Consider the following 26,355-nt stretch of genomic DNA (forward strand, 5'->3'; position numbering starts at 1 on the left):
GAACCATCACGGGTGGGACCAGAAAATCCCGCCCAAATTTCAGACAATGTTTACTCGGTTTCTCTCTCCACAGATGCCACCAGACCTGCTGCCTACTTCCAGCATTTTCTGTTTTCATTTCAGATTTCCAGCGGTGTTGGAATAAATGATTTTATGAGTGGATGAATGATTTTAATTGGTTTGATTTCTGAATTCACAAGTACACGTTAATTTAATGATCTGAAAAAAAGCAGGTGCCACATTTCTCATTATGTCAGATAAAAGTGATGACGAGACAGTTGAAAGCCTTCACAATTTGTGAAATAATAATTATGCACTAGTTTGTTTTGTAAATGGTATCTTGAAATGGAGCTCAGCATTTTCAACTAGGTTCAAAAAAATGTTTAATCAACATTACCTCATTAATTTGTAATCTTTTCTAAACTTCATCAAAATGGTATTAGCAGAATCTTAGGTTGGCAAAGCCTGGCACTGAAGAAAATAGGATGAATATTGGTGGAACTAAATCAATCCTTCATCCATGTTACTCCCTACATTATGTGCTCCTATCTTGTGAAGTAACTTTTGATGTGGCACCTTATCAAATGTCTTTTGGAAATCCAAGTTCACCACAATGACAGGTTCCCCTTTATCCACCTTGCTTGCTACTTCCATAAAGAGCTCTAGTAATTTTGTTAAATACGATTTCCCCTTCACAAAGTCTGTCTGATCCCATTATGATTTTCTAAATATCCCACGATAGCCTTCTTCATAATGGATTCTAGCAATTTCCCTGTGGCTGATGCCAGTCTAACTGGCTTGCTTTCTGTCTCCTTCCTTTGTTGGATAAATATGCATTAGCTATTTTCCAATCCGCTGGCCTAATAGTTTTCCAGTACCTTTTCCATGATGCTGATTGTTTTAAGTTCCCCCTCCCTTTCACCTCTTGATTTTCAAGTTTCTTTGGGAAGTTGTCTAAATCTTTTAGTGGAGAAAGGCTTAAAATATCTGTTCAAAGCCTCTGCTATTTCCTTGTTTTCCAGACTCACTCTCTTGACAAACAAGGTTAGTTTCTCTTTGTCTATTTAAATACTTGTAGAAGCTCTTAGTTTTAGTCATTCATTGATGGCTTCTAAAATCTGACCAATCTTCTGATTTACCACTAATCTTTGCAGGTTACAGTTTCTTTCAATCCTGAGAAGGATGCATTATCTGTGGCTAAAGAGTCATTCTTTCTCACCGGGATAAATCTTTGCTGAGTTATTAAATATCTCTTTAAAAGTTTGCCACTGTATCTCTAATGCTCTATCTTTTGACCGAGCTTCCCAATTCAGTTTAGTTAGCTCTGCTTTCATACTCTTATAATTACCTTTATTCCTGTCTAACACCTGCATTTCTCTCCTTCAAATGAACGTGAAATTCTTTCCTGTTATGATCACTGTCACCTAGAGGTTCCTTTAACATGAGGTTATTGATTAATCCTGTCTTATTGCTGATTACCTGGTCTAGAATAGCCTGTTCCATGCTTGACTCTAGACCATACTGCTCTAAGAAAGTGTCCTGAATACACTTTATGAACATATTTTCCAGGCTATTTTTGCCAATCAGATTCATCCAATCTATATATACATTAAAGTCACCCATGATTACTGTGGTACATTTCTCACATGTCCCATTTATTTCTTCCTGTATACTTATCCTACATCTTGCTCTTTTGAGCTAAGGTCATCTCTCACTACCATAGGAATGACATCCTTAATTAGCAGAGCTATCCTGCCACCTTTTCCGAGCTTCCTATCTTTTCATAATATCACATACCCTTCAATATTCAGGTCCTAGCCTTGGTCACCCTGCAACTATATCCCTGTAATGGCTACCAGGTCATACATATTGATTTCTATCTGTACTAACAATTCTGCCACTTTGTTACGAATTATGCCCGCATTCAGGTCTCGAACCTTTAACTATCTTTTTAGCATTTTTGCATCTCTGGCTTTACTTGCTTGTGCACTCTTAAGTTTGTATGCTCTGTCCCTTACTGCCAGATTCTAGTTATCATTACCTAAATCACTACGCTGCTCTAATAGCTTGGTGTTCCCCTTTGGTTTATCACATTCCTCTCACAAGGCCCCTTACCCCCACTATTTAGTTTAAAGCCCTCACGACCATCTAATTATGCAACTTGCCAGAACACTAGTCACAGCACGGTTCAGGTGAAGCCCATCCCAAAGGTACAGCTCCAACGTTCCCCAGTGTTGGTGCCAGTGCCTCATGAATCGAAATCTATTTCTCGCACGCCTGTCTTTGAATCATGCATTCATCTCTGTAATCTCATTTGCTCTTTGCCAATTTAATTGTGGCTCAGGTAACGATCCAGTGTCAGGAAGATATAATAATTCTCATAATTTTATTGGAATTTATTGTAAAATAGAATAATATTGGGATGCGTGTGTGTGTGTGTGTGTGTGTGTGTGTGAAAGAGAGACTTAACTGGATTAAAGGCAGTCGGTCTGATGGCTTTGATGTAAACATGGGGGGCTGGGGGTGGAGTTCAGAATGTAAGATAAAAGAACATTTGCATTTTTAAATAAACCAGCCTAGATTGTTTTCAAAGGAGGGGGTGAAATGTGTCACCCAGCCAGGTGAAGTTTAGAAACGATGGGCAGAATTTTGCCCTTGATGGGCAGGCAGGCCCGACCCAATCTCCGGCGGCAGGCAGCCAATCGCCACCGCCGAAACGGGCCCCGCCGCCATTTCAAGTGGGCGGGCCAATTAAGCATGACGCCCGACGGGAAGCGCTATGCACTCCCTGTGCGGGCGAGAGGGGGATTCCCCAAGTGCGAGAGTGCACTTTTTTGCGCATGCGCACGAAAGAGCGCACATCATCTCTGAGGCTAAGTGGTGCCTCAGGGAGGTCGCTGAAAGTTTTTGAAACTCTAAAAATAGAAAAATAAAAAAATCATTAACATGTCCCCCTCATGTGACAATGTCACATGAGATGGGACATGTTAATGAATATCACAAAAACTTTAATAAACTTTTTTAAAGCAGACATGAAACCTCATCCCGCCGGTGGATGAGGTTTCAAGTTTTTTCAGAAGCCCGCTGAGGCTCTTGGCCTGCCCGCTAACCTTAAGGTTGGACGGGCAGGTCCTTTAGTTGTTTAATTATCCTGTCAATGGCCTCAATTGGCCATTGACAGGTCGGTGGGCGGACAGCTGATCGCGCTGTGTCCCCACCTACCTGAGGATTTAAGTAGAGCGGGATTATGTCGGGGATCCCCCCCCGATGTCACCCCGTGGCATTTTTGTGTCGGCGAGCGGGCCCCGCCCCCTTTTCGCCGACGGTAAAATTCAGCCCCGTGTGTTTATCTTTCCCAAATATTACTGGTAAAACTTAGTGCTATGAAAGATTTTTATTATCAGATAGATAAAGTCCAAAGACATAGTGGAACAATGGGAATTTGCATTCAAAGGGGAATATGTGTAAAGGAGCGAAGGCCGTGTGTAAGGATAGGCATTTTAAGATCTTACATGAAAAGCCTTCATCTATGCCTCAAGCTGCTGTCTTCAAAGGACTGAAGTTAAGAAAACTCACTTTGAATTCGACTTGTTCAGGGTATGATGTTTCTTTGCCTGAGTCTTTTAAAATCTGTATGTCTTACTGTTGCCTTAACGAAAGTGTAACTGAGAGTTAAATTAATTAGGAGATTTAGAAGTTTTTTTTTTATATTTGGTCATGGATTGTGGGCATCACTGGCTAGGCCAGCATTTATTGCCCAACCCTAATTGCCCTTGTTCAGGGTCTGTGGGGTCTGGAGTCACATGGAGGCCAGACCAGGTAAGGATGGCAGATTTCCTTCCCTAAAGGGCATTAGTGAACCAGATGGGTTTTTACAACAATTGACAATGGTTTTGTCGTCATCATCAGACTTGTAATTCCAGATTTATATTGAATTCAAATTTCACCATCTGCCTTGGTGGGATTCAAGCCCAGGTCCCCAGAACATTACCCTGGGTCTCTGGAATACCGGTCCAATGACAATACCACTGTTCCGCCACCTCCCCTACTAGTAGTAATAGTAATTTTCAGATCTATATATGTATTTAAAAATAATTTAGCCTATTAATAAATGTTTAATCTAGTTTTCTAAAAACCTATAAGACTTGATGGTCTTACTACTACTGAATTCAAGGCATGCATCTCAAAATTTATACAAACTGCAAAACAAGTTGTGGCAGTTCTTTCAAGTGTCCCTTTGGGATTTGAGCAGCTCAGCATTTACCATCGGCTGTGCCATAACACCAGAGATTATTTCCTTTGAGATTCTGCTTTTTTAATTTAGCCCCGAGCTGCTCATAATCCCCAAGCAGAACCTCTTTCCTAGCCCTATCGATGTCATTGATACCCACATGGGCAACAGCAACTGGATCCTAGCCCTCCCACAGCAAGTTCCTCTCCAACCCAGAGCAGATGTCCTGCATCCTGGAACCGGGCAGGTAACACAGCCTTTTGGGCTCTCACTCTTGGATACGGAGAACTATGTCTATTCCCCTAACGACACTGTTCCTCTACTACCACAACTTTCCTATTTTACTCCTGTCACTTGGCTATGGTATGGTATGTTGGCTCATCCACCTTGCAGCCCCTGTTTTCATCCATGCAAGCTGCAAGGAGCTCAAACCGATTGAAAAATTGCAATGGCTGAGGCTCCTCCCCTTTCATCTTTTCAGTCCCTACCTGCCTCACTTCCAGTCACACCCTCTTGTCTCTGACTACTGACCAAATCAGGCAACCCATCTAATGGGTATGAGTCCCTTCTGGAATTAAACATTCAGATATTTCCCCCTCCTTGAAGCCTCTCAGAGTCTAGCTTGGCCTCTAGCTCAATGTCTCTGAGCCAAAGCTTCTCGAGCCACAGACACTTACTGCAGATGTGGTTGGCATGGATCACATTGGCATCCATTAGCCCCCAACATGGTGTAGCCACAACACATCGCCTGCCCTGCTATCTTTATTATGCATTAATCAATTTATTTTGTCTTCATTTCTTTTAATTAATAAACCCGACCAGTCCAAGCTTTACTACTGTTTGTAAATGTTATGACTGGTAATAAAACCTTACTATTACTAATAAATTACAGGGTGCAGGATTTGTAGGTCATGATCAACGGGCCCAGGGAGTATCCAGGGAATGAACTGCCGCCTGCAATCGGCCCCTGACCGATTAACGGCCAGCCAGCGTGAAGCGTGCGCTGAAATGCTCAGCGTGCTCAGTGGTGAGGCCTGGAGGAGGACGGGCACTGATGTAAGCGGGGGCACGGGCACAGGCAAACACTGAATGAAAGCTCCCTGAAGGCTATGTATAAACTGCCTCGGGGACCTGAAGGCTTCAAAACAATTCAATAAAGATTTTAAAATCTTGAAAGCGCATCAGAATCAGTCACCTGAACATATACATGATGAAAATTCTGGCCATACATTTGTAATTTTTAAAAAATTTAATAATGGAAATCTCATCCCGCCCTTGGATGAGGTTTCATCCAAAATGCAAAGTCAGCCCGGCAGATTCGCCTGTCCGCTAACCATAAGGTTGGACGGACCACGCTAAATCGGGGACAATTGGAACCTTAACAACTTGTGTGGCCTGACGACCAAAATATCTCGTGAGCGCGGGATGGCATTGGGACGATCGCCTGACCTCGATTTTGCGTCCGATCAGGTCAGGCGTGCACTTGCACGCCAGCCTAAAATTTCTGCCCATGTGTTTTTAAAGATAAACAAGAAAAATACTCACAGGGCAGTCAAATACCTGTTTCCCTGTAGCATCTCACTTTGATTTTTCTCAGAACATGGCAGGTCTGTAGACTGAGCCCTGAGCTGCTTTATGGAACTGATGTCTCTGCCACTCTCTCCCTCGCTGAGCTGTTAAATGGGCACAGAGGACTCTGTCACTCTCTCTGCCCTTTCTTCACTGTTTTATGGGCACCGAGTGCTCCGTTGCACTCTCACCCCTCTCTGAGCTGCTTTATAGGCACTGAGGACTCCACCACTCTCTCCCCTCTCCACGCTGCATTCTGGACTCTGAGGTTTCCGCCACATACTCTCTGTCTCTTAATTGCTTTATGGGCACTGAGTACTCTGCCACTCTCTCTGCTCTCTATTTTCTGCTTTATGGGCACTGAGTACTCTGCCACTCTCTCTGCTCTCTATTTTCTGCTTTATGGGCACTGAGTACTCTGCCACTCTCTCTGCCATCTCTGAGCTGCTTTATGGGCACTGCGGACTCTGGCACTCTCTCTCCCTTCTGCTTTGTGTGTTTAATGCAGTATATTTGGTGCAGGAATAATTTATATTTTGACTAAATGTTGCATCTCTGTCAGTACTTGTGCAGCACCAAGTGCAGTATTTGATGCCCTAAGCCACCAGAGATCAAAGTGAGGAAGCAGAATATCTGGAGACAATTTTCAAAAACTAGAATCAAGGGTACAATTTTTCTCAGCAATGTGCAAATGTTGAATGATGACTTCAGTCTTCAGCTTATTATGAACACAGCAGGCTTTAAAATTACTGTCCAGTTAGCTATGAGCGACCCACCGTGTCAAGCCAGCAGATTTTCCATCTTAAGATTTGTCTAAATCAACAGCCATCAGTGCTTTGAAATGAAACCCAGATTATATACTGATTTCATTTATTTTTATATAGCACTCAATGTCATATACTGAAGTCTTCAGAAAACCATACAGGATTTGCCTAAGCGGATTATAAATACCTTAGTTTTCTCTTCCACTCCTGGCAAATACCAATCTCTCCCCAAAACGAATGAATTAATTTTTACTAGTCTGTGTCAGAAAAGCCATTTTAGTTAGTTGGTTAAAGATAGATCTCTCTAAACCTTCACAAATAATTCCAGACAACTTTCAATGATCTTAGAGCTATAATCTCACTGAAGGATTCAAACCATGCCAAATAGAGGGCAAAGCCCAAGTGATTGAAGGCCATTAGTTAAACACTTTAGATTACAAACTTGTGGTCACTCCAGGGTACTGGTTAATATTTATAACTGATATTATTTTCAGTCTTGGACCTTGCCTTTGTTAATGCCAAAACCACAAATACTGATCATTAGTAGGCTCCATAGTTCCCACGTGATGACATTTACAGAGGATGGGCTGGCTTTAATGGCCATGTCGTTGGGCCTGTTTACTGGCTGGAGAGCCAGTGACATCCCGGCCTGGCCACTTCTGGGAGCCCTGATGTGATTTAAATCCAATCAAACACTTACCTGCCTGTCATCGGGGTTTCTGAAACCTTCAAGATGAAGATCCCGCCTCCAAGGGCTTCCAGCCAATCAGAGCTGTGGCCAATGCTGGTTTTGCAGGAGGCCTGGGAGGAGGACTATCACTGGGGGGCCCAGGACCTAGGGAAGTAGGGGAGGGTCTTCCTGGGGTCAGTCAAACAGATCCTAGTAGGGGGATTGGGATGTAGGTGGTGGAGGGGGCGATTTAAAAGATGAGAGGCATCTTCCCAACAGAGCTGTCCTGGCCAACAGTGGGGCTCAAGTTGGGCATAAGCACGCCCAAGAAAATAAGCAAGTCCCCCACCTCCCCCCTCAATGGCAAGCTGCAAACTGGCCTTCCACGGTATACCTGATGGCTTGCCCATGTGGCAAGGCTCCCCACTACCTGCTGCTGGTAGAATATCAGCGGTGACAACATAAGGCCCTTAAGTGGCTCTTAATTGACCACTTAAGGACCTCGATTGGCCTAGGTGCAGGAAAGCCAACCTCAACCTTCCCTGGACTTAATCAGGGAGAGCTCTCCACCCTGCACCTTCCCGCCCGATTATGCAGCAGCCCCACCTTCTATCCTGCTCCTCAACTGCCCATCTTTCAGGCACTCCAGCCTTGTCAGAGCAGGCACAGTGCCTGCATCATATTTAAAATGCCTCCCTCCATGAATTCTAACAGGGCGTAATTGGCCACTGCTTGGGAAATCCTTTGGAGCAGGACCTGAGCGTTTAACTAAGGCGAGACCAAGGCTCACATACGCTACTCTAATCCAGGCAATATTTTTAGTATAGGGTTCCAGTTTTCTCCAGCAAAGCCTTTATGACATTAATAAGTGGGACCTCAGTTCAAACAACTGACCCAGATTGGGGCCTCTGGGCTATTATTACAGGTCAGGATGTGACAGAGCAGCACACTGAAGGTCAGGTGCTGTTAGATTCAGTACCGATTACTGCCACTGATCAGGTTCTTCTGACTTTTCTTTCACCTTTTTTAAAGAATATTCCAGGCTAGGCTCACAAATTAAATCTGTGAGACTAAATGTAATAATTTGAGAAATGAACGGAGAAGCAAAGTAAATTGTTCTGGATGGCAGCTGTATGACTATGGGCTGAATAGCTGCACTACAATTTGTATGATTATGTAAATCTGTGAATTTATACTTAATTCTCTTAATTCATACTATTCTCCCAAAACAACTGCCCTACATATCGCAATTTGTGCCACAGGAAAAGCCTTCTATTCGATTTTCAGACTAGCTCACTCACCATTTATTAAAATGCAGCTAAACTGTCATCTGTGAACTAATCTAGATTTTCAATTTATTTGACCTGATCTACAGATTCTCCCTATCTACAATAGAATCCAAAATCCTCACAATATCCTGGACCCACGGTAACGTTATGAGGACTGCAGAGGAGAATTCCTCCCATCTGCTAAAATTTACACCGAGAGAAAATATCAGGAAGAACAGTGAAGAAAAAGGAAAGGAAAAAATCGGAAGGAAGGACTTGCATTTGTGGTGCAGCTTTTGGGATCTCAGCATATCTCAAGATGAGGCCCTTAAGCTGCCCTCAGTTGACCACTTCAGGGCCTCAAGTGGGCTAGGAATGGAAGGTTTATGAAGTGCTTTTGAAGTTTAGTCACTGTTGTAATGTAGGAAATAGGGACTTCAAAGCTCAAAAAGGAAATTGGTGACCACTCTCTACACTCATCTCCCTCTGAAAGACCCAAATGTAAAATCATGTGATCCCAATGCATGTACCGCCAAGTGTTGTGAAACTTGTACCACAGCAGTACTCAGACCATATTATGAGAAAGCATGGTCACTTGTACAAAAAAAAAACGTATTTAAATAGACTATTGTAATTTTAAAATATATTCTTCTTTTCTCTCCTAAAGGGAGACATATGCATAGAGTTAGAGAGCTCTCCAGGACCTCACCTAGATAACCAGTCTTCATGTCTGAGTTAAGATAATGTTAGTCAGCTGGCTGTTCAAGTGTGGCAGGTATCAAAACCAAGCCCGATCCTGTCTTTACACGACATCTATAAATGTGTACCTCCCAAACTGAAAAGCAATCAGGAACAGGAGTCCTGGCTGAGTTTTCCCATTGCGAGACATGGGTTTCTGAGGCTGACTGTAGTGCACCAGCCACTGCGCTGACAGATAAAACTGCACAAAGTTGAACCTTTACACCAGATGAAAACTCAACATTGAACATTCCTGCATCATCCCTACATTGTCTTAGGATGACGTAGTGTAGCCAATAAGAGGGCAGGAAGAGTCCATCAGCACACTGATTAGTGTGCATTGGCTAGTTTCAAGGAAATAAACTGTTCATCACAAAAATAAGAAGTCATGATTATACAAATGTATATAAGAAGCCTTCAAATCTCCAATCAGATTTAGCCTCAAACATTTTTGACACCCCGCTGGTGTGATACAAAACTGCAAAGTTATTTAACAACTTAGCAATCCTTTCATTTAAAATTGCAATCCTCTGAAATAAAGTTCCACATGGTGTTTGGTAATAGTCATCTCACTGATCAAAATTAAAAACTGGTTGAATCCATTTGCTCAGAGTAGAAAAAATGATTTGCATGGAAATGATAGTTTTATTATACTTATTAAAATTAGTTCACAATTCAAGGTTTTGTGGCTACTTTAATCCTTTTTAAAAAGGAAACCTATTCAGACACTGAATTACTTAACCAATTTCAAGAGTTTTTTTAAAACTCTTATAAACGGGATGATTGCTATTGCCTTTTCTCAAAGTTTTCGTGATGCGCTGCTGTTCTTTCTAGTCAGTTGTACAAAACAGTCATAAACAACTACAACTGGATCATACCTTGTACGATTATGTGCACCCGCGATGTCCTGGGATGGTTCTGAGTTTGAACTGAGCATGTGTACGGTCCTTCGTCATACACATCCACACCCACTATCTGAATGCTGTATTCTGTTTGGCTGTTAGTCACAATAACCACCCGAGGATCTAGCGACCACTTATCCTTCCCTGCGTAGAGTATGCTAGAGCGATTCAACCATGCCACTCGTGTCACTCCACTGTCAATAGAGCACCTGAAGTGAGATTAGAAAAGAAAAGCAGACGTCAGAGTGCGAAGACATGTGAACAATAAAAATAAAACACCATTTATAGCATCTTACATCATCTCTTGAATGGTTACAATAACAGCATAAGAAATTTTGTTATGGAGCAATACAAGACCACCAGTTGAGGTTTTGGTTTCTGCAAAATGTTGTATTGGTATAATGATCAGAAGGATTTGTTACAGCTGGTGAAAATGCACCGACATGAAGTGTAAATCGTTGTCAATCAGTGGAGACTTATTGATAATGAATTAGACAATGGGTTTGAAAGATGGCTGCAAACAAGAAACTATTATATAATCAGAAAATGCTGAAAATATTCAGGTTAGGCAGCACCTGTGGAAAGAACAAACTGGTTAATGGGGTGTTGTTCACTGCACTAGTCTTTGTCCATTTAATTTATAGCACATTTCCACCCTGGATGTTGCAGGAAGTGGAGATTCAAACAGCATGACACGGAAGATTGTCAGGTGTATAAACAGCTCTGTGTCTCCTTCACCAATCAGATTGAAGTACTGTTCACAGTTGCACAGCATCTGAACAAAAGGTGTAAATTGGATTATTGAAATCAATATCAATGAAGAGAGAAAAAGATTGCATAAAGAGAGGGGGGAGAAAGAAAGAAACAGTAAGCAAAAGAACTGTTTTTGAAAAATCTACATTAATTAAAATCTGATGGAATGAGACTTCACACTTGAAAAAGTTATTATTTTCAGTGTCATTCAGAGGGGTTATTTGGCAGCAATTAAGAGTTATCATGCCATTAAAAAGTACAGAAATTGAAACGGACAAGTCCTAAATTTCTGTTTAGTCTGTATCTACAATGTAAATATAGGAATTTCATGATATTCAATATGTAAGAATGGGGATCCCAAGGAAAAGGTGCCATTTTTGCACAGTTTATGGAAGAGTAGCACATCTGCAACTTCCGAATTTTGAGCATTTATTTGCACACCTGCACAAATCTGAATCCACTTTTCGATATGTGCAAAAATATTAGTGATTACCATTAATCTCCCCATTATTTATACAGGACGTTCTGGTGTAAGGTTTCCTGTACAGTTCTTTCTACAAATATTAACAGAGGCAGGGAAAGAGAGGGAAATCGTAAGTGGGATGTTTTAACAGATCATCTTGAATAAGTAGTGGACAGAAGTGTCAAATTCTGAATAAATAACAGGACACAAACAAACAGCATTTAAAAAAGAACAATCTGAAGGAGAGCAGTGGGGGAGGGGATGTGCAGGAGAAGAAAACACAAAAAAACCAAGCAACAAAATGACCTGTAAGGTGCTCAAATAGAAAACAGGAGATGATTAAATGGTAAAGTATATAACCATGAGACAATAAGATGCATAATGAAAGACTCAAAGACACAGAGGATATGTGAGATGTTGAAGAGGAGGCAAGTCAAAATGGAAACATGTAAAATAAATGGCCAAGTATAGCAAACTATTTATGAACGGGTTAATTTCATAGGACTACGTACATAGAATTTTTTTTTCATTCATTCATGGGATGTGGGCATCACTGGCGAGGCCAGCATTTATTACCCATCCCCAATTGCCCTTGTGAAGATGGTGATAAGTTGTCTTCTTGGGCCACTGCAGTGCATGTGGTGTAGGTACACCCACAGTGCTGTTTGGGAGGGGGTTCCAGGAGTTTGAACCAGCGACGGTGAAGGAACAGCAATATATTTCCAAGTCACGATGGTGACTGGCTTGGAGAGGAACTTCCAGGTGGTGGTGTTCTCATGTGTCTATTGCGCTTGACCTTCTGGACAATAACTGTCGTGGGTTTGGAAGGTGTTGTCTAAGGAGGCTTGGTGAGTTTCTGCAGTGCATCTTGTAGATGGTATACACTGCTGCTACTGTGCATCAGCGGTGGAGGGAGTGAAAGTTTGTGGATAGGGTGCCAGTCAAGCGGGCTGCTTTGTCCTGGATGGTGTGAAGCTTCTTGAGTATTGTGGGATCTGCACTCATGCAGGCAAGTGGAGAGTATGCCATCACACTCCTGACTTGTGCCTTGTAGGATTACATAGATATACAGGCCATTCAGCCCAACAATTTATGCTGGTGCTTATGCTCTAATTGAGCTTCCTCCCATCTTTCCTCAGCTAAATCTATCATCATAAACATCTATTTCCTTTTTCCTCAAAAGCTTGTCCAACTTCCCCTTAAATGTATCTACAAGGCAGGATTTTCCCGTCAGCGACGAGGGGCGGGGCCCACTCGCCAACACGTAAAATAACGCACGGTGATGTCGAGCGGTACTCCTGACATCATCCCACCCCATTTACATTTTCAGGTAAGCGGAGGCTCAGCAAAATCAGCTGCGCGCCTGCCGACCTGTTAATGGCCAATTGAGGCCATCGACAGAGTCATGAAAGTAATTAATGGACCTGCCCGTCCAACCTTAAGGTTGGCGACAGGCCAGGAGCCCCGGCGGGAATTAGAAAAAGCAGGAAACCTCATTCACGGGCGGGATGAGGCTTCATGTAGGTTTTTAAAAATGTAATAGAAGTTATTGTAAAAATTACGGACATGTCCCAACTCATGTGACAGTGTCACACGAGGGGACATGTTAGGCAATTATTTTTCTCTATTTTTAATATTTTTGCCAGGAGAGGCGATCTCCCTGAGGCAGCACTGAGCCTCAGGGAGGTAAGTGCGCTCTTTCGTGCGCATGTGTGAAAAAGCACACTCTCAGATTTAGGGGTTCCCCCCCGCCTGTACAGGGAGTGCATAAGGACTTCTGTGCAGACGTCACGCTGTAAAACGGTGCCATGCCCCCAATTGGGGCCATCAATCAGAGGCGTACCTCTACATGCCCACACTTCAACTTCACCCCTGACATGGGGGAAAATCCTGCCCATAATGTTCTGGTGTCAACAACTGAGGTCATGGCTACTGAATAACGTTCTCGCTAAGAGACACCTCAGTTTTCAGCTCAAACTCTTGGAGGCATGTTCAAGCAACTTTGAAAGACAAAATGTCAGGTTCGTTCACATTAACATGCATTTGCGCACATAATCAAACTCACTGGAGTTGTGCAAAAGTGTAAAACAGGTGAAAGTGGCCTGAATTTTCTTCCTCAAGGTGAGTAGCAGGAGTCAGGAACATTCTCAGCTTGGCCTGCCCATCGCAGGAGAAAGTGCCAGCAAAGGCAGCATCTTAATTGCCGAGGTGGACCAGCCAACCTGGAAGAATTTACGAGGCAGCCACAGGGTTGTCGGGTGCCGAGTCGTGCCCTTTACAAGACTCACCTCAGTATTGTGGAACCAGTTAAACTAAAAACACAAAGGCCCTCCAGCCCTCACCAACCCCCTGACACTCTCCATGCCCATCCATGCCACCTCAAGCCCCCACTGCCAAGCTATACCCATCCACCCATCCCCATGGCCCCTCATGCCTCCAATGCCCAGCCATGTCCCTCCACCCACTGCCCAGGGTCCCTTATGCCCCCTATTCCAAGCTATGCCCTCCACCCAAACCCCATGGTCCCATCATGACTCCAATGCCAAGTTATACCTATCCACCCACAATCCACCCCCATGGCCCCTCATACCCACCATGTCAAGCTATGCATTCTACCCACACCTCCATGACCCCTCATGGCCACTATGCCAAGTTTTGGCACTTCCAAGTCTACTGACTCTCTATACATTGTACAAAACCCTATAGTGACAGTAGGATGTGTTAAAAAAAAACTTTGAAAAAGTAATTCATTCATATATTACTTTCCACTATGTTAAAAAAAGTCATTTCATGACAAGGCAATAAAAGTGTCAAGGATCCAAACCCTTTACAGTATCAATAATAGAAACCACAAACTCTTGAAACCACTTAACCTTGTGTAAATAAACATTGTTAAATTGACTGCAGAGATCAGAGAGCCAGAGCTGTCAATCAAGCAATATTTTCACTGGGCTCAGCTGTCAGCTGTTCCACACAGCTTTCTCCCTGCCACTATTCCTCTCACCCAACATTCATGTCAACATCTGATCCTTACAATGCTATATAATATATACATGAATTAGATGGTGAACTTTAAATTTTTACATGTTTATGTTTCATGCACCTTAACTAAAAAGTAATGATATAGTTGTGTGTCTTGAATTGAATTGGTTCTTGAATTTAACATTCAGGAATAACTAATAAAGCTTTTGTTTCAGTCTTCACCTAGCATTCCCTTCCTAATTTGAAAGACTCATCTGGATTCGTTCAAGAGTTGTGCAGTTTTGAGCACATGTTGGCTTTCTCATCTGCAACTATGTAAGTAACTTATATAACTGAAAAGTTAGAATCTGAGAGATAGAAGCCTTCAAACTGGTGGCATTTTTATTAAAAATAAGCTACAGTCACTTGGGTTGTCCTAGACAAGTGCCTACAGGAGCATTTAGATTTCTCCATGCTATAACTGTTCTGTCAGAGCTTCAGCTTCCCCACCATTTATTGCTAAACTTGACAATATTTAATTAACTATTTGCATGTTCCTCACAACCTTTCTTAACTATAGCTGACTCTTGTACCATTGCTGTCACTATTGTGGTTTGTGCCTTGGAGAAACGCCAAGATTACATTCACCAGATTCTATGTGTGAACAGGGCTTTTTTACAAAATTTTTTTTAAAATATCTACTTTCTCATACTTCGGTTTGCTTTCAGTTTCTCCTTCTCTGTGGCTGCACCCACAGCACAGAAAACAATCAACAGACACACATAATCAAACACCAAACAACTGAATACAACTGCCAACACTGTTTCTGGACTCAATAGCATCCAACTCCATGGACTGGCGATCTCAGCGACAATCCTCCACGTTATCAGAGGCAAATGGCCTCTAGCCTATAAGAATTGCGGCTAAATCATCACATGCGAGCCACACCTTCATTGTTAAGCCAAGATCTACGCAAACATCTAGGGCAGCTCTGTATGTTGCTGCTTTTGCCTTTGGGACATTGTTAGTGTCATTGAATGTTTGAATTTAAGTAACAATAGTACAGACAAAGACTTAAGCTGCCTTGATAGTTATGTAATTGTGGCATTTCAGCATTGGTTCCCAAAGTGAGGGTTTTAGATTGCTTAGGGCAGCCTCAGCATAAACCTTTCCGATTCAGTGAGTCTGCTGAGGAAGACCCACTGCAGCATTTTAATATTAATCACAAGTTTATTTTTTCTGCGTGCCAGTCTAATGAATTTAGCAGGTTTCATTGAGATGGCACCTCTCGTGAGACACACACTTTTACACTTTTGAAGTGGGCAGCATAAAAAGTGCATTGAAGCAATGTAACAACTGTTGACACCTTAACTGTCAGGGTCCAGGGCTGCTGAAGTACAAATCAGACTACAGCAAATTTTAAAGTGTCCATAGTAACAAATGCAAAACTTCTAAGCGCGGAATCTCCCCAGATTTACACCAAGTGCGGTAGTGGACTGAATAAAGATGTTTTACTCGCTGGTCGCAATGGCGGATTTTTGCGCCATATCATCCCATTCCCCCCTCATTAATTATGCAGCCACAGGAAACACGCTGTCCTGCTGTGGGGGGTGGGGGGGGGGGTGGGCTCTGAATTGCCCACCACGCTGTTACCTTACCGTTTCCTCACTCTAGGTGCCATATGTAAACTAGAGCCGAGCACAAGTTCTCAATGCTTGCAGCCAGGACTGCTCCAATGAAGACATGATCCTGAAAGCCAAGTAAAGTTCAGTGACCTGTCACTGGAATGTCTTTTGGAAGCCCGTCATGATGTCCTCCCCCCTCCAACTCTGGCTGCGGGAGTTCCAGCAATCTCACCACTCCGTCTATGGAGGCGGTGGCAGTGGTGGTCAGTGCCAAAGGTGCACAGAACGTGTTGGCCATCCAGTGCAGAAAGAGGATGAATGATCTAATCCAAGCCGCCAGGATAAGGCAGCCATCTCACCACTCTAAACTCTCACAATAACAAGGCCATCACACATTCACTGGCATCTCACTCACTGCCAGCTCAAGGGACTTCACCATTCACTCTCTCACACACACCCTCACATCTCCATCTGGCCTCAGCTGCTCTGGAAACTGCTCCTCAACCCTCACCATCTTAAGGCCACTTGCACAGGTCAACATGTGGCCCCACACACACCCTGCCCCAGTACAGCCCTCGCCCTGCAGCCTCTTCCCTTGCCTGAGGCCGCTTCTCCCCATTCCCTAAGCAAGGCCTGGCCCTGCAGCCATTGAAAAGCCACCCCGACCTTACGGCTGGTCTAGTTGGTACAGACCTGCCCGTGAGCGACCCTCAAAGTGAGGTGGCGCTGTCTGTGAAGCCTGGTGCTGATGACCATGAGTGCTGCCCGAAACAAGGTCGGCACACAAACCTCAAAGTCTCGAGTGAAGTGCAGCTCGCCAGGTGCATGTGGCTCATGCACAGTTGTGAAATACCTTAGCATGATTCCCAGCTGATCCACTGTGGAGGGGGGAATGATTTCGGTGAGCAGGGTTCATAACGAGATGTTAAAGTATTGAAATTAGGTTCTCAATGTGTAGCGGTGGGGAACGCGGCCCACCACTGGCGGTCAGAACGGATGATCGTGAACTGGTTTCACAACGGCGTGAAACCGATTTTTGGCTTTCTCGCCATGTTGCCACCCCCCCCCAACCGCCACCCCCCACCCCGCCCACCAACAGAGCTGGAAAATTCAGCCTAAGTCGTTTTGTGTTGCCAAAAATCCACAGGATGAAACTTGCAAGATGTTTCCTCCATTTTAGTTGTCTGCAGCAGTGTTCTGTTCGAACACCTAATTAACAAAAAGCAACTCGATCAATGAACAGATTCAAGGCGACGCCCGTACTGTTTCCATAATGAGAAGTGTAAGTGATTCACATATCTTAAACCAAGAAAAGTGTAGTGCAGAAATTTTCTGCAACTCAAAGGTGTTTCAGTAGAAAAAAAACTGCTCCTAATTTAATTTTCTATTCATCCATTAAGCCTTGTCTCTAAACAAATTCACAATTTCAGTCAGTATAGCTTTTGCTGAATAATTATCTAATTCAATACCACCAAGGATTCATTTTCCATAATCAACCATCCACAAACATAATCCATTCTCAATTATATCTGTAAAGCCATCAGACAGCGCTGCAATATAATCCACTTGTTTAAGCTGCTTGATATGTTTCTTGCGAAAACATCTGCACCATTGTCCATGACTATCCCATGTTTACATCACTGAGCTATTTCTACCTTAATCCCCATATGATTAGAGTAATTTGTTCTCTTAGCACATTTTATAACCAAACTTCTTTTGTTCCATGTATGAATCTGCAAAGCACTCAGGAGGCTATTCAGCTCCTCATGCCTGTGCCAGCTCTTCCAATGAGTACCAAGGGTCTGCTCTTTCCTCATAGCCCTGCAAATTTCTACGTTTCAAATATATAGCCAATTCCCTTTTGAATGTACTCCTCTATTTCCTTCTTTTCATCAATAGCATGAAACATTTCATTTTAACTCATAATTACTGTCAGTTTGGTAACCTTTTGCCCCCTCTAAGGCAAGTATTTCCCTTTTGAAATAAAATTTACCCCTGCTGCCTCAGTCAGGTTAGGAGTGGTAAGCATTACATCAAGTTTCACATCATTGCCCATTTTTCATCACAAACTGCTCTAGATTTATCAGCTCCTTTTAATTATATCTATGGCTCAGAGCCATGTTCCAACCTGTTTTTAAACAGCTGTGGCAACAGTGCATGTTTGTTCACATACTGTAGAAAAAGAAAATCAGCAGTACATTGGGACATAAGTTGCTAGCAACATAATGGCGAGCTTAATGCCCAACAATTTGTTGCAAAGATGCAGTCTCCCATGAGTTGCTATTCACCACAAATTGCTGGATTATTTGCCCCACTCCAATGTTCGTCTCTGAAAAAACAGACGCTTAGCGCCAACCTCACTATTGTCAAGACAATGTTGCGTTTGTGCTCCTAAAATGAATTAAACTCCACATATAAAGTTAATGCTGGTACTTAACTGTGTAAGGGACCTTTTACTGGCCAGATTTATGTTCTTGTAATTGCCACTCAACCTCTCCATCCCAGAAACTGCAGAGTTTCATTCTTGCAGGTAAAGAATTGATCGGAGAGGTTTCTAAAATGATAAATTTAAATTTAAAAATCCTACACTTCCTTCATCTTTTTTTTCCCCTCTCTTTCTTAATCCAATCATTCCCTCTCTTTATTTCCATTTCTATTCCTAATTCGACCCTAATTTACTCTATTTCCTTCTCCATCATCCCAGTGTTTATTTTTCTCTCTATCCTACAATTTCATTCATTAAAGAGTTTAGGTCCTGTTGTTCGCCAAGATCCAAGATGTCTCGTTAACAGTTTGCACTTTAAGTAAGTTGTGCTGAAATATATCTTTCTAGCTGAAAGGCGAGGAAACAATGTCTAGCAAACAGAACAAACTGTGAGATGCCTGCTCCAGGAAATTCTGGGCCATTTTCTTTAAAAAGCATTCAAGTATCTTCAAACAGAAAACTTAAGTTATCTTAATATTTTAACGTACTTGACCAAAAAGTCTTGGGTATTCAGAATATGTTGTATGACATGCAACAGTAATTTTTCTGATCAGTTAAATCAGGCTTTAACCTATTTATTTCCTCATCTAATTTCTGGTTGTTTCTTTGACTGACATTGGAAACAATTGCTTATTTGCTGATAATTTCATTAAGATTCGATGTAGCTAAGCTGATTTAGATTTCCATCTGGTAACAAAACTGGGACCCTCTTGGAGCGTTGTGATAGGTCACCAGATCAATTCAAGGGTCACTGAACAGTCAGTTTGAGTCAGTAAGTCAGCAAGTGTCCCAGGTGACAAAGACAAAAGAGACTAAAACAAGTCCCAGTTAAGTTAAAAGAAATGAGCTGAGAAACAGGCTCCAATTAGAGGAAGGATTGCGGGGAGCACACTTTAAGTGAAGGGGCTCAAGAGATGTCCAGAAGATCCATGCAGGTAGCTGAAGTTGGAGCTGCAGCCCTTTAGAGCTGTGGTGTTCTGCTTGGCACAGCTGAAGATCTGAAAATGAGCTTGTAAGTTGATGCTTGAGAGCATTCGGAAATCCAAGGGACCGTAATCTCAGAAGGCGAGACTGAAATCCTGCAAGGTGGGCTATCGTTGAAGCCATCTGAGTGGGATCAACTTTTGGAGAGAAGTTGAACATGGAGATTGGAAATCCTCTTGAAAAAATACAAAGTTTCAGTGAGATTGGTTGGCTCATGTGACAAATGTCTGGGTGGGTTGTTGAGAAACCCATCGAATTGGGGTCGGTCACATTTGGAATTTATTCTGCAATGTGGTCTGTTTGACCACAATATGCCTGCCTGTTAATTCACACATACCTGAATGTTAGATTATAAGGTAGAAATTGTAAATTGTTTTATCTTTTTAAACTTATAGAGTGAATGTTATTTTTGCTTGTTCAAAACCAATGGAATCTTGTGGCTTTATTTACTTAGTAAACATCTTGAATCTCAAACTTTGTCTACTTAATCAAAATGTTATTGGTCCTTAACTGGATCTCCCCCACAACCCAGGGTCTGGCCAAGGATCGTAACATAAATGTAAAACTTCTATTCTAATACTTGAGGCTATTTCGGGAAAAAAAACCAATAGTTGCTTGGTTATGTTGCATATGTCACGTGTTTTGGCATTGCCATTTTTGGTGTGCCCATGTCTTAGGCCAAAGGGTTGTCGAGTGGCAATTCTCCCCCTTTAACCAGTGTTTTTGGAGGAGCAATGTAGGTCAGTCAGGCAATATCAGAAGCAAACTGTACAGACCTGTTGGTACAATCCCACTGCCATTTACAGATGCGCATCTTCCTAACTTTCATAATCACAGGTTGTCCCAAAGTGCTTTACATACAGTGAAGTATTTCTAAGCAGTTGTGATATCGGAAATCTGGCTGCCAATTTGGGCACAGCAATATTCCACAAACAAAAACATGACAACAATTAGGTACTCTTTTTTAAATAGGGATATATATTGGCCAGCCCAGCTGGTAGAACTTTACTGCTCTCCTTTGAAAGAGTAGCACAGGATTGTTTTACATTCACTTGAGAAAACAGGTGAGGCCTTGGTTTCATGTCTCATTAAAAGATGGCACCTCCTACAGTGCAGCATTTCCTTAGTACAGTACTAATGTGTCAGCTTAGATTTGTGCTCAAATCTCTGAAGTGGGGCTTGCACCCAGAACCTTCAATGTAATCACTGGGCCACGGATGAATGGTTGAATCTGCAGTAGTATATGGGGTTCTGTGTCAGCAGGCGGAGCAGTTGGAACTTAATGCCCCAATTGCTGCAATGATACCTGCAGCAACAATGCACTGTGGAGCTGAAACTATCAGTGGTTCCCACAGAAAGCTGTTCTCTCAAGCCTCTTTCTCCTTATAATTATGCTAATGATGTCCCGCAAGGTGGAAATAACAACTGTCTCGCATCCATCTTCTTAAAAAAAAAACTAAACCACATAATCTCTCAAGAGCATTTTATTCTTCTGGAGAAAAAAATTGGATCACTTCAGCTAACTATAATTCAACTAATTAAGAATAGAATCATAGCTGTTCCATACTCAATAAATCCCCTTGTGTTTTCAGCCATGCGTTTTAGAAATTGCAGCACGTCAGACCAAGTTTCGATCAGTTCTTGACTGCCATTTTGCTGCTGGTCCAGTTCTGTGTATGTGCCACTTCCACAAACCTTTGGCGAATTTTATACTAATGCATTCGTCAAATACGTTTCCCCAATATTTTGTATTCTTTGGCAAGCATGGCAATGGGTGCAGTAACTTGTCTTGCCGCATACGGTAAGTGTTTTTGGAAGGTCTCTTGGCAGGCCATTCTTAGTGGGCGGAGTTTTATGGCTTCATCATGGCAGGAGCGGGGCCAGAACATGCGGCCGGCCATTCAAAATTCCATTGACTTCAGTGGGACCGTCGATTGGGAGGGGCCGTAAAATTCCGCCCGATGAATACTGTCAGTTTTAGACAATATTCGACTTACAGTTGGTTGTAACAACACCTGACTAATTCCCACATGAAAGGACCATCTGGGAAATACAACCACTTGTTCTTACTCAGCCTGCTAAACTTTGATTTCCTGTAGCCACCATCTTGACTAGTAGCAGTACAAATTTTTGCACTAGAGGCAGAGTCGCATGAGAATGTTCTTGGTGGCTGCAGAATAATAGGAGTGTGCTTAATGATTGCCTTTTAGAATCTAAGGCTAAGAGCAAAATATTCTTGTCTGAACTGCTCTTTGTGCTTGCAGCTATAGTAAAGGATTTTTTAAAACACTGATTTTATATTTGCTGTTTAGCCATCAGCTCCCATGGCACTGATTTCCCACATTGAGGGATATAGACAGGTTAAGTGAATAGGCATAAAACTTGGCAGATGGAATATAATGTGAGAAAATGTGAGGTTATGCCTTTGTTAGGAAGAATAGAGGAGCTGATTATTATTTTAATGGAGAAAGACTGCAGAAAGCTGCAGCACAGAGGGATTTGGTGGTCATTTTGCATGAGGACTAACAGTTCAGCAGGTAATAGGGAAGGCAAATGGAATGTTGGCCTTTATTTCAAAGGGAATGGAGTATAAAAATAGGGAAGTCTTGCTAAAACTATACGAGGCACTAGTTAGACCACACCTAGAATACTGTGAGCAGTTTTGGTCCCCTTATCTAAGAAAAGATATACTGACACTGGAGGCAGTCCAGAGAAGGTTCACTAGGTTGATCCAGGATACGGAAGGATTTTCTAATGTGGAGAGATTGAGTAGGTTGGGCCTGTACTCATTGGAGTTTAGAAGAATGAGAGGCAACCTTATAGAACCACATAATATTCTTAGGGGGCTTGACAGGGTAGATGCTGAGAGTTTGTTTCCACTTGTGGGAGAGTCACCCATTTAAGACAGAGATAAGGAGGAATTTCTTCTCTCAGAGGGTGGTGAATCTGTGGAATTCTTTACCGCAGAGGGCTGTAGAGGCTGGGTCATTAAGTATATTCAAGGCTGAGATAGAGAGATTTTTAATCAGGGAATCAAGGGTTAAGGGGAAAAGGTAGGAAAGTGGAGTTGAGGATTATCAGATCAGCCATGATCTCATTGAATGGCAGAGCAGATTCAATGGGCCAAATAGCCTGCTTCTGCTCCCATGTCTCATGGTCCCAGGCTATCAGCTTGAGGATCCATTCACTGATTCATTCTGGCTGCTTCTTATTTTAATGGGGGGTAGTTCCTCCTGATACAAGCTGGTGACTTTGTGGCTATTCCACATATGTGCACTTTTTGAAGTGCCTAGGCCAGTCCTGTGACTGTGTTGAATCTTGGGCCTCCACAGTGTATCCATTTCACTAGAAAATTGGCAGCACATTCCAAAATGGAAATAGTTGAACATCTCAGTGAGGTTTACTCTCCCAGGACCCAAACTTTAATCTAAAAATCAGCTTTAGAAACAGACACCTGACAGATATAAATAATGGTCATTTAGCCCATTCTTCAGCCATCCATCTAGAAAGACCTCACAATCTCCTCATCACAGTATCCACATCTGTCATTAATGATCTTATTTTTGAGCTAAAGTCCCAATAACCTTTTAGTTAAGTAGATAGAATGGAACACTTTACACCAATGAAATTCCACAGTTTGCAGTTTGTACCATTCAGGGAGATGGTGGCGTAATAGTAATGTCACTAGGCTATTAATCCAACGGCCCAGGTTGATGTTCAGGGGACTCGGTTTAAATCCCACCAGAACAGCAGGTGGAATTTAAATTCATTTAATACATCCGGAGTATAAAAAAAAGCTAGTCTTAGTAAAGGTGACCTCAAAACGATCGTCAATTGCTGCAAAAGCCCATCTGGTTCACTACCGTCTTTAGGGAAGGATATCTACCATCTGGCTTACATGTGACTCCAGACTCACAGAAATGTAATTGACTCTTAACTGCCCTCTGAAATTGCCTTGAAAGCCACTCAGTTCAAGGGCAATTAAGAATGGGCAACAAAGGCTGGTGCTGCCAGTGATGCCCACATACCGTGAATAAAGAAAATACCAGTTCCGATACAAGACTGATTCTTAAACCAGAAGTAAATTAATTCATGTCTTGTTAAAATAAAACGCTTGCTTATAACTATTCCGTGCCCACTTGTTAAAGTTACTCAGTTGCCACTGCATTTTTTTTCCTATTAAGATTTATTTACAAATCTTGCCACAGCGGACTCTCAGCTTCTGTTTAAAAGCAGCCCTTGGATGCCATTCTCAATTAAGTAATGTAACAGATGCCACTGCAGAGGGAGGCTTTATACAGGAACCGCTATTCTGAGATATTGCTTACCTACAATTCTTGGCAGAAAAAGAAGAAATCAAGACAACATGAGGCAAAAAATAATGCAAGTGAGAAATATTCAGCATAAATAATGGAAAAGGAAGCAAGAAATGCAAAGGAACAGCTTAATAGCTACAGTTTAATTCCATTTCTTTGCTGATATTTAAAGCATAACTTTAACTCTTATTTCTATTCCAGACGTGTAATCAAGAACCTATGACAGTTTTTTTTAACACAAAGAAGCGCTATTGTAACATCATTAGCTTAATAGTAAGAACATTGAAAACTGGTGCTATAACCAGCTTGATTTACACAGAGTCTACAGCACAGAAACGGTCCATTCTCTCTTCCTTCCTTATCCTCTATCTATCTCAGATGACGAGGGGAGCAGTAATGAAAGCTGGGGTAAAGGCATATTTTTTGGGGCTGACTAGTTGCATCTTTATTCTATGTCTGTCCCTGCTGTACTCAGCTTGGGTATGTTTCATAGTGACAATGGACACTGAAAAAGGGCTTCATTGAATTCTCCAGTATCAACATCACTGCATCTTCCAGAGTGGGATTTGAACTCCTCATTCAATACCATAAGTATTAGGCTACTACATGCTCATCGAAATTAAATGAGGAATTTTAAGCAATACTGATTTGCATAAAACCATCAGTTGGCAAGCCAGATTTGCATATATAAAATCCACTGAGCTCATCACACTGCAATACACTTAAGAATATTTTGCTGCTAATCAATTAAATTTTGACACATAAAAGTGGCTATGGGATAGCCTTTCACATTAACTATTATGTCAGTTCCTAGCAACCCTAGAAGTTTCCCGAAGAGTATTATAAATTTAGTGGCATTGCAGTCCTTCTTCGGACTATTATATCTGTTCAGACTAAAGCTCATCAACCTGAAATATTAACTCTCTTTCTCTCTCCACAGATGTTGGCTCATCTGCTGCGTATTTCTAGCATTTTTGGCTTTTTTTCAGATGTCCAATATCTGCAATATTTTGCTTTTGGTCTCTCATATCTGTATTGGAAACAACTGGTGGCAGTTTCCCATAGCAATGTTTCCTTATTATGACATGAACACTACAAGGCTACGCTTTTATATGTGCATCATTACAATTCATTACAGGCCATTTCTATCAAGCGTGTGCCGCAAAAATCACATCAAGAGGTCTGCTTAAACAACACAAAGTGTCAGTGTTGTTCATCAATTCCATTGCTCATTGCAATTCCTTCTTGATTTCTTAAAATCAAGGAGTAGTGCAGGACCATTGCGATCAGGAAACTGCAAAATAATCCTGGAAACACCAAGGGTGTGGTGCCTCATGCAGCAAGAGTTTGTTTAGCACTTGTTAAAGAGGAGCAAATACACACACAAAGTAGTGACCCTGATAGGATCTGCTGTCCTTGCAAAGAAAATGGAATGCTTTAAATATAAAGCAGTAAATTTGACGCACATTTGCTATTCTACATTGGCCCCCAGCTGGTCTCAGTGGCAGTGCAGCATCATGATAAAGTGTTTGGCTTCTCATTTGTAACAATCCCTCTAAAAATATGTGGATTCAAACTGACACTAACCTGTTGTATGCAGGCTGACTGTTACTAGGCAGAAAAAGGCACCTTGAACACTTCAGATTTAAGACAATGCAATATTCTTCTTTCTTTCCCTTTTGATTCTTATCTCATACAGCTTCACAAGAGATATATTATCAATTAAATTAAAATTTATGGCCTTGCTTTCTTTCCCTGCCCTCTCCCACTGGCTATGACCCGTCTATTTCACGTGGCAGGACAGTCCATACAAAGAACAAAAACAGAAAATGTTGAAAAAAACTCAGCAGGTCCAACAGCCTCTGTGGAGAGAGAAACAGAGTTAACGCTTCAAGTCCTTATGACACTTCTTCAGAGTTAAGAGAAGTAGAAACGTGATCTGTTTAAGGGGGAGTGGAACAAGTGAAGCTGGATGGGAGCAAAGGAGAGATTAACAAAGATGTCATGAAAAAAGGAGAAAGGGAGTGTTAATCGTAGTGCTAAGGGCTAAAAAATACAATGATAGTGGCATAAAGGTATCTGCAGTATTTTGCTTTTATCTCAGTCCGTACAAAGGATGTTTACATCAATTCTTGGGCAACTCACCATGTTATGCCCTTCAAAACTCCTTAAAACCTACTTCTTTGACTAAGCATTTGGTCATCTACCTAATATCTCCTTAAGCATCTCCATCTCAAGTTTAGCCTGATAACGCTCCGAATAAATGCCTTGGGTTTTTTCTCTGCTAAAGATGTAATATAAATGCAAGTAATTGTTGTTGTTGACTTCTCCTAACTTGGATTCACAACTAGATGTGAGTTTTTATAGTTTGTACTCTAACTCTGTAGGATTTTATCGAAAGAGCTAATCTGCAATCTTCTGTGCAATGAACATAACAGCAATCAAGAACGGAAGTAGGCCATCCAGCTGCACCATTCAATAAGACAATAGCTATATCTGTACATCAACTCAATTTTTCCAACTTCTCCCCATATCCTTTTAGTCCCTTGGTGCCCAAAAATCTATCAATCTCAGCCTTGAATATACTTAATCAATGAGTATCCACAGCCTTCTGGGGTAGAGAATT

General features: G+C 42.0%; 1 protein-coding gene across 7 annotated transcripts in view; it reads right to left on the reverse strand.

The window, feature by feature from the left end:
- Positions 1-26,355, reverse strand: part of LOC121269562 (opioid-binding protein/cell adhesion molecule-like) — a 1,143,507-nt gene that overhangs the window by 630,793 nt on the left and 486,359 nt on the right. For all 7 annotated transcript variants that reach the window (XM_041174257.1, XM_041174256.1, XM_041174254.1 and 4 more), the window contains one exon: positions 10,119-10,351. In XM_041174257.1, the coding sequence (XP_041030191.1) occupies positions 10,119-10,351 (233 nt within the window). The remainder of the gene's footprint in view (positions 1-10,118; positions 10,352-26,355) is intronic.

Source organism: Carcharodon carcharias, chromosome 25 (genome assembly GCF_017639515.1).
Source record: "Carcharodon carcharias isolate sCarCar2 chromosome 25, sCarCar2.pri, whole genome shotgun sequence".
In the NCBI taxonomy this organism is placed as follows: domain Eukaryota; kingdom Metazoa; phylum Chordata; class Chondrichthyes; order Lamniformes; family Lamnidae; genus Carcharodon; species Carcharodon carcharias.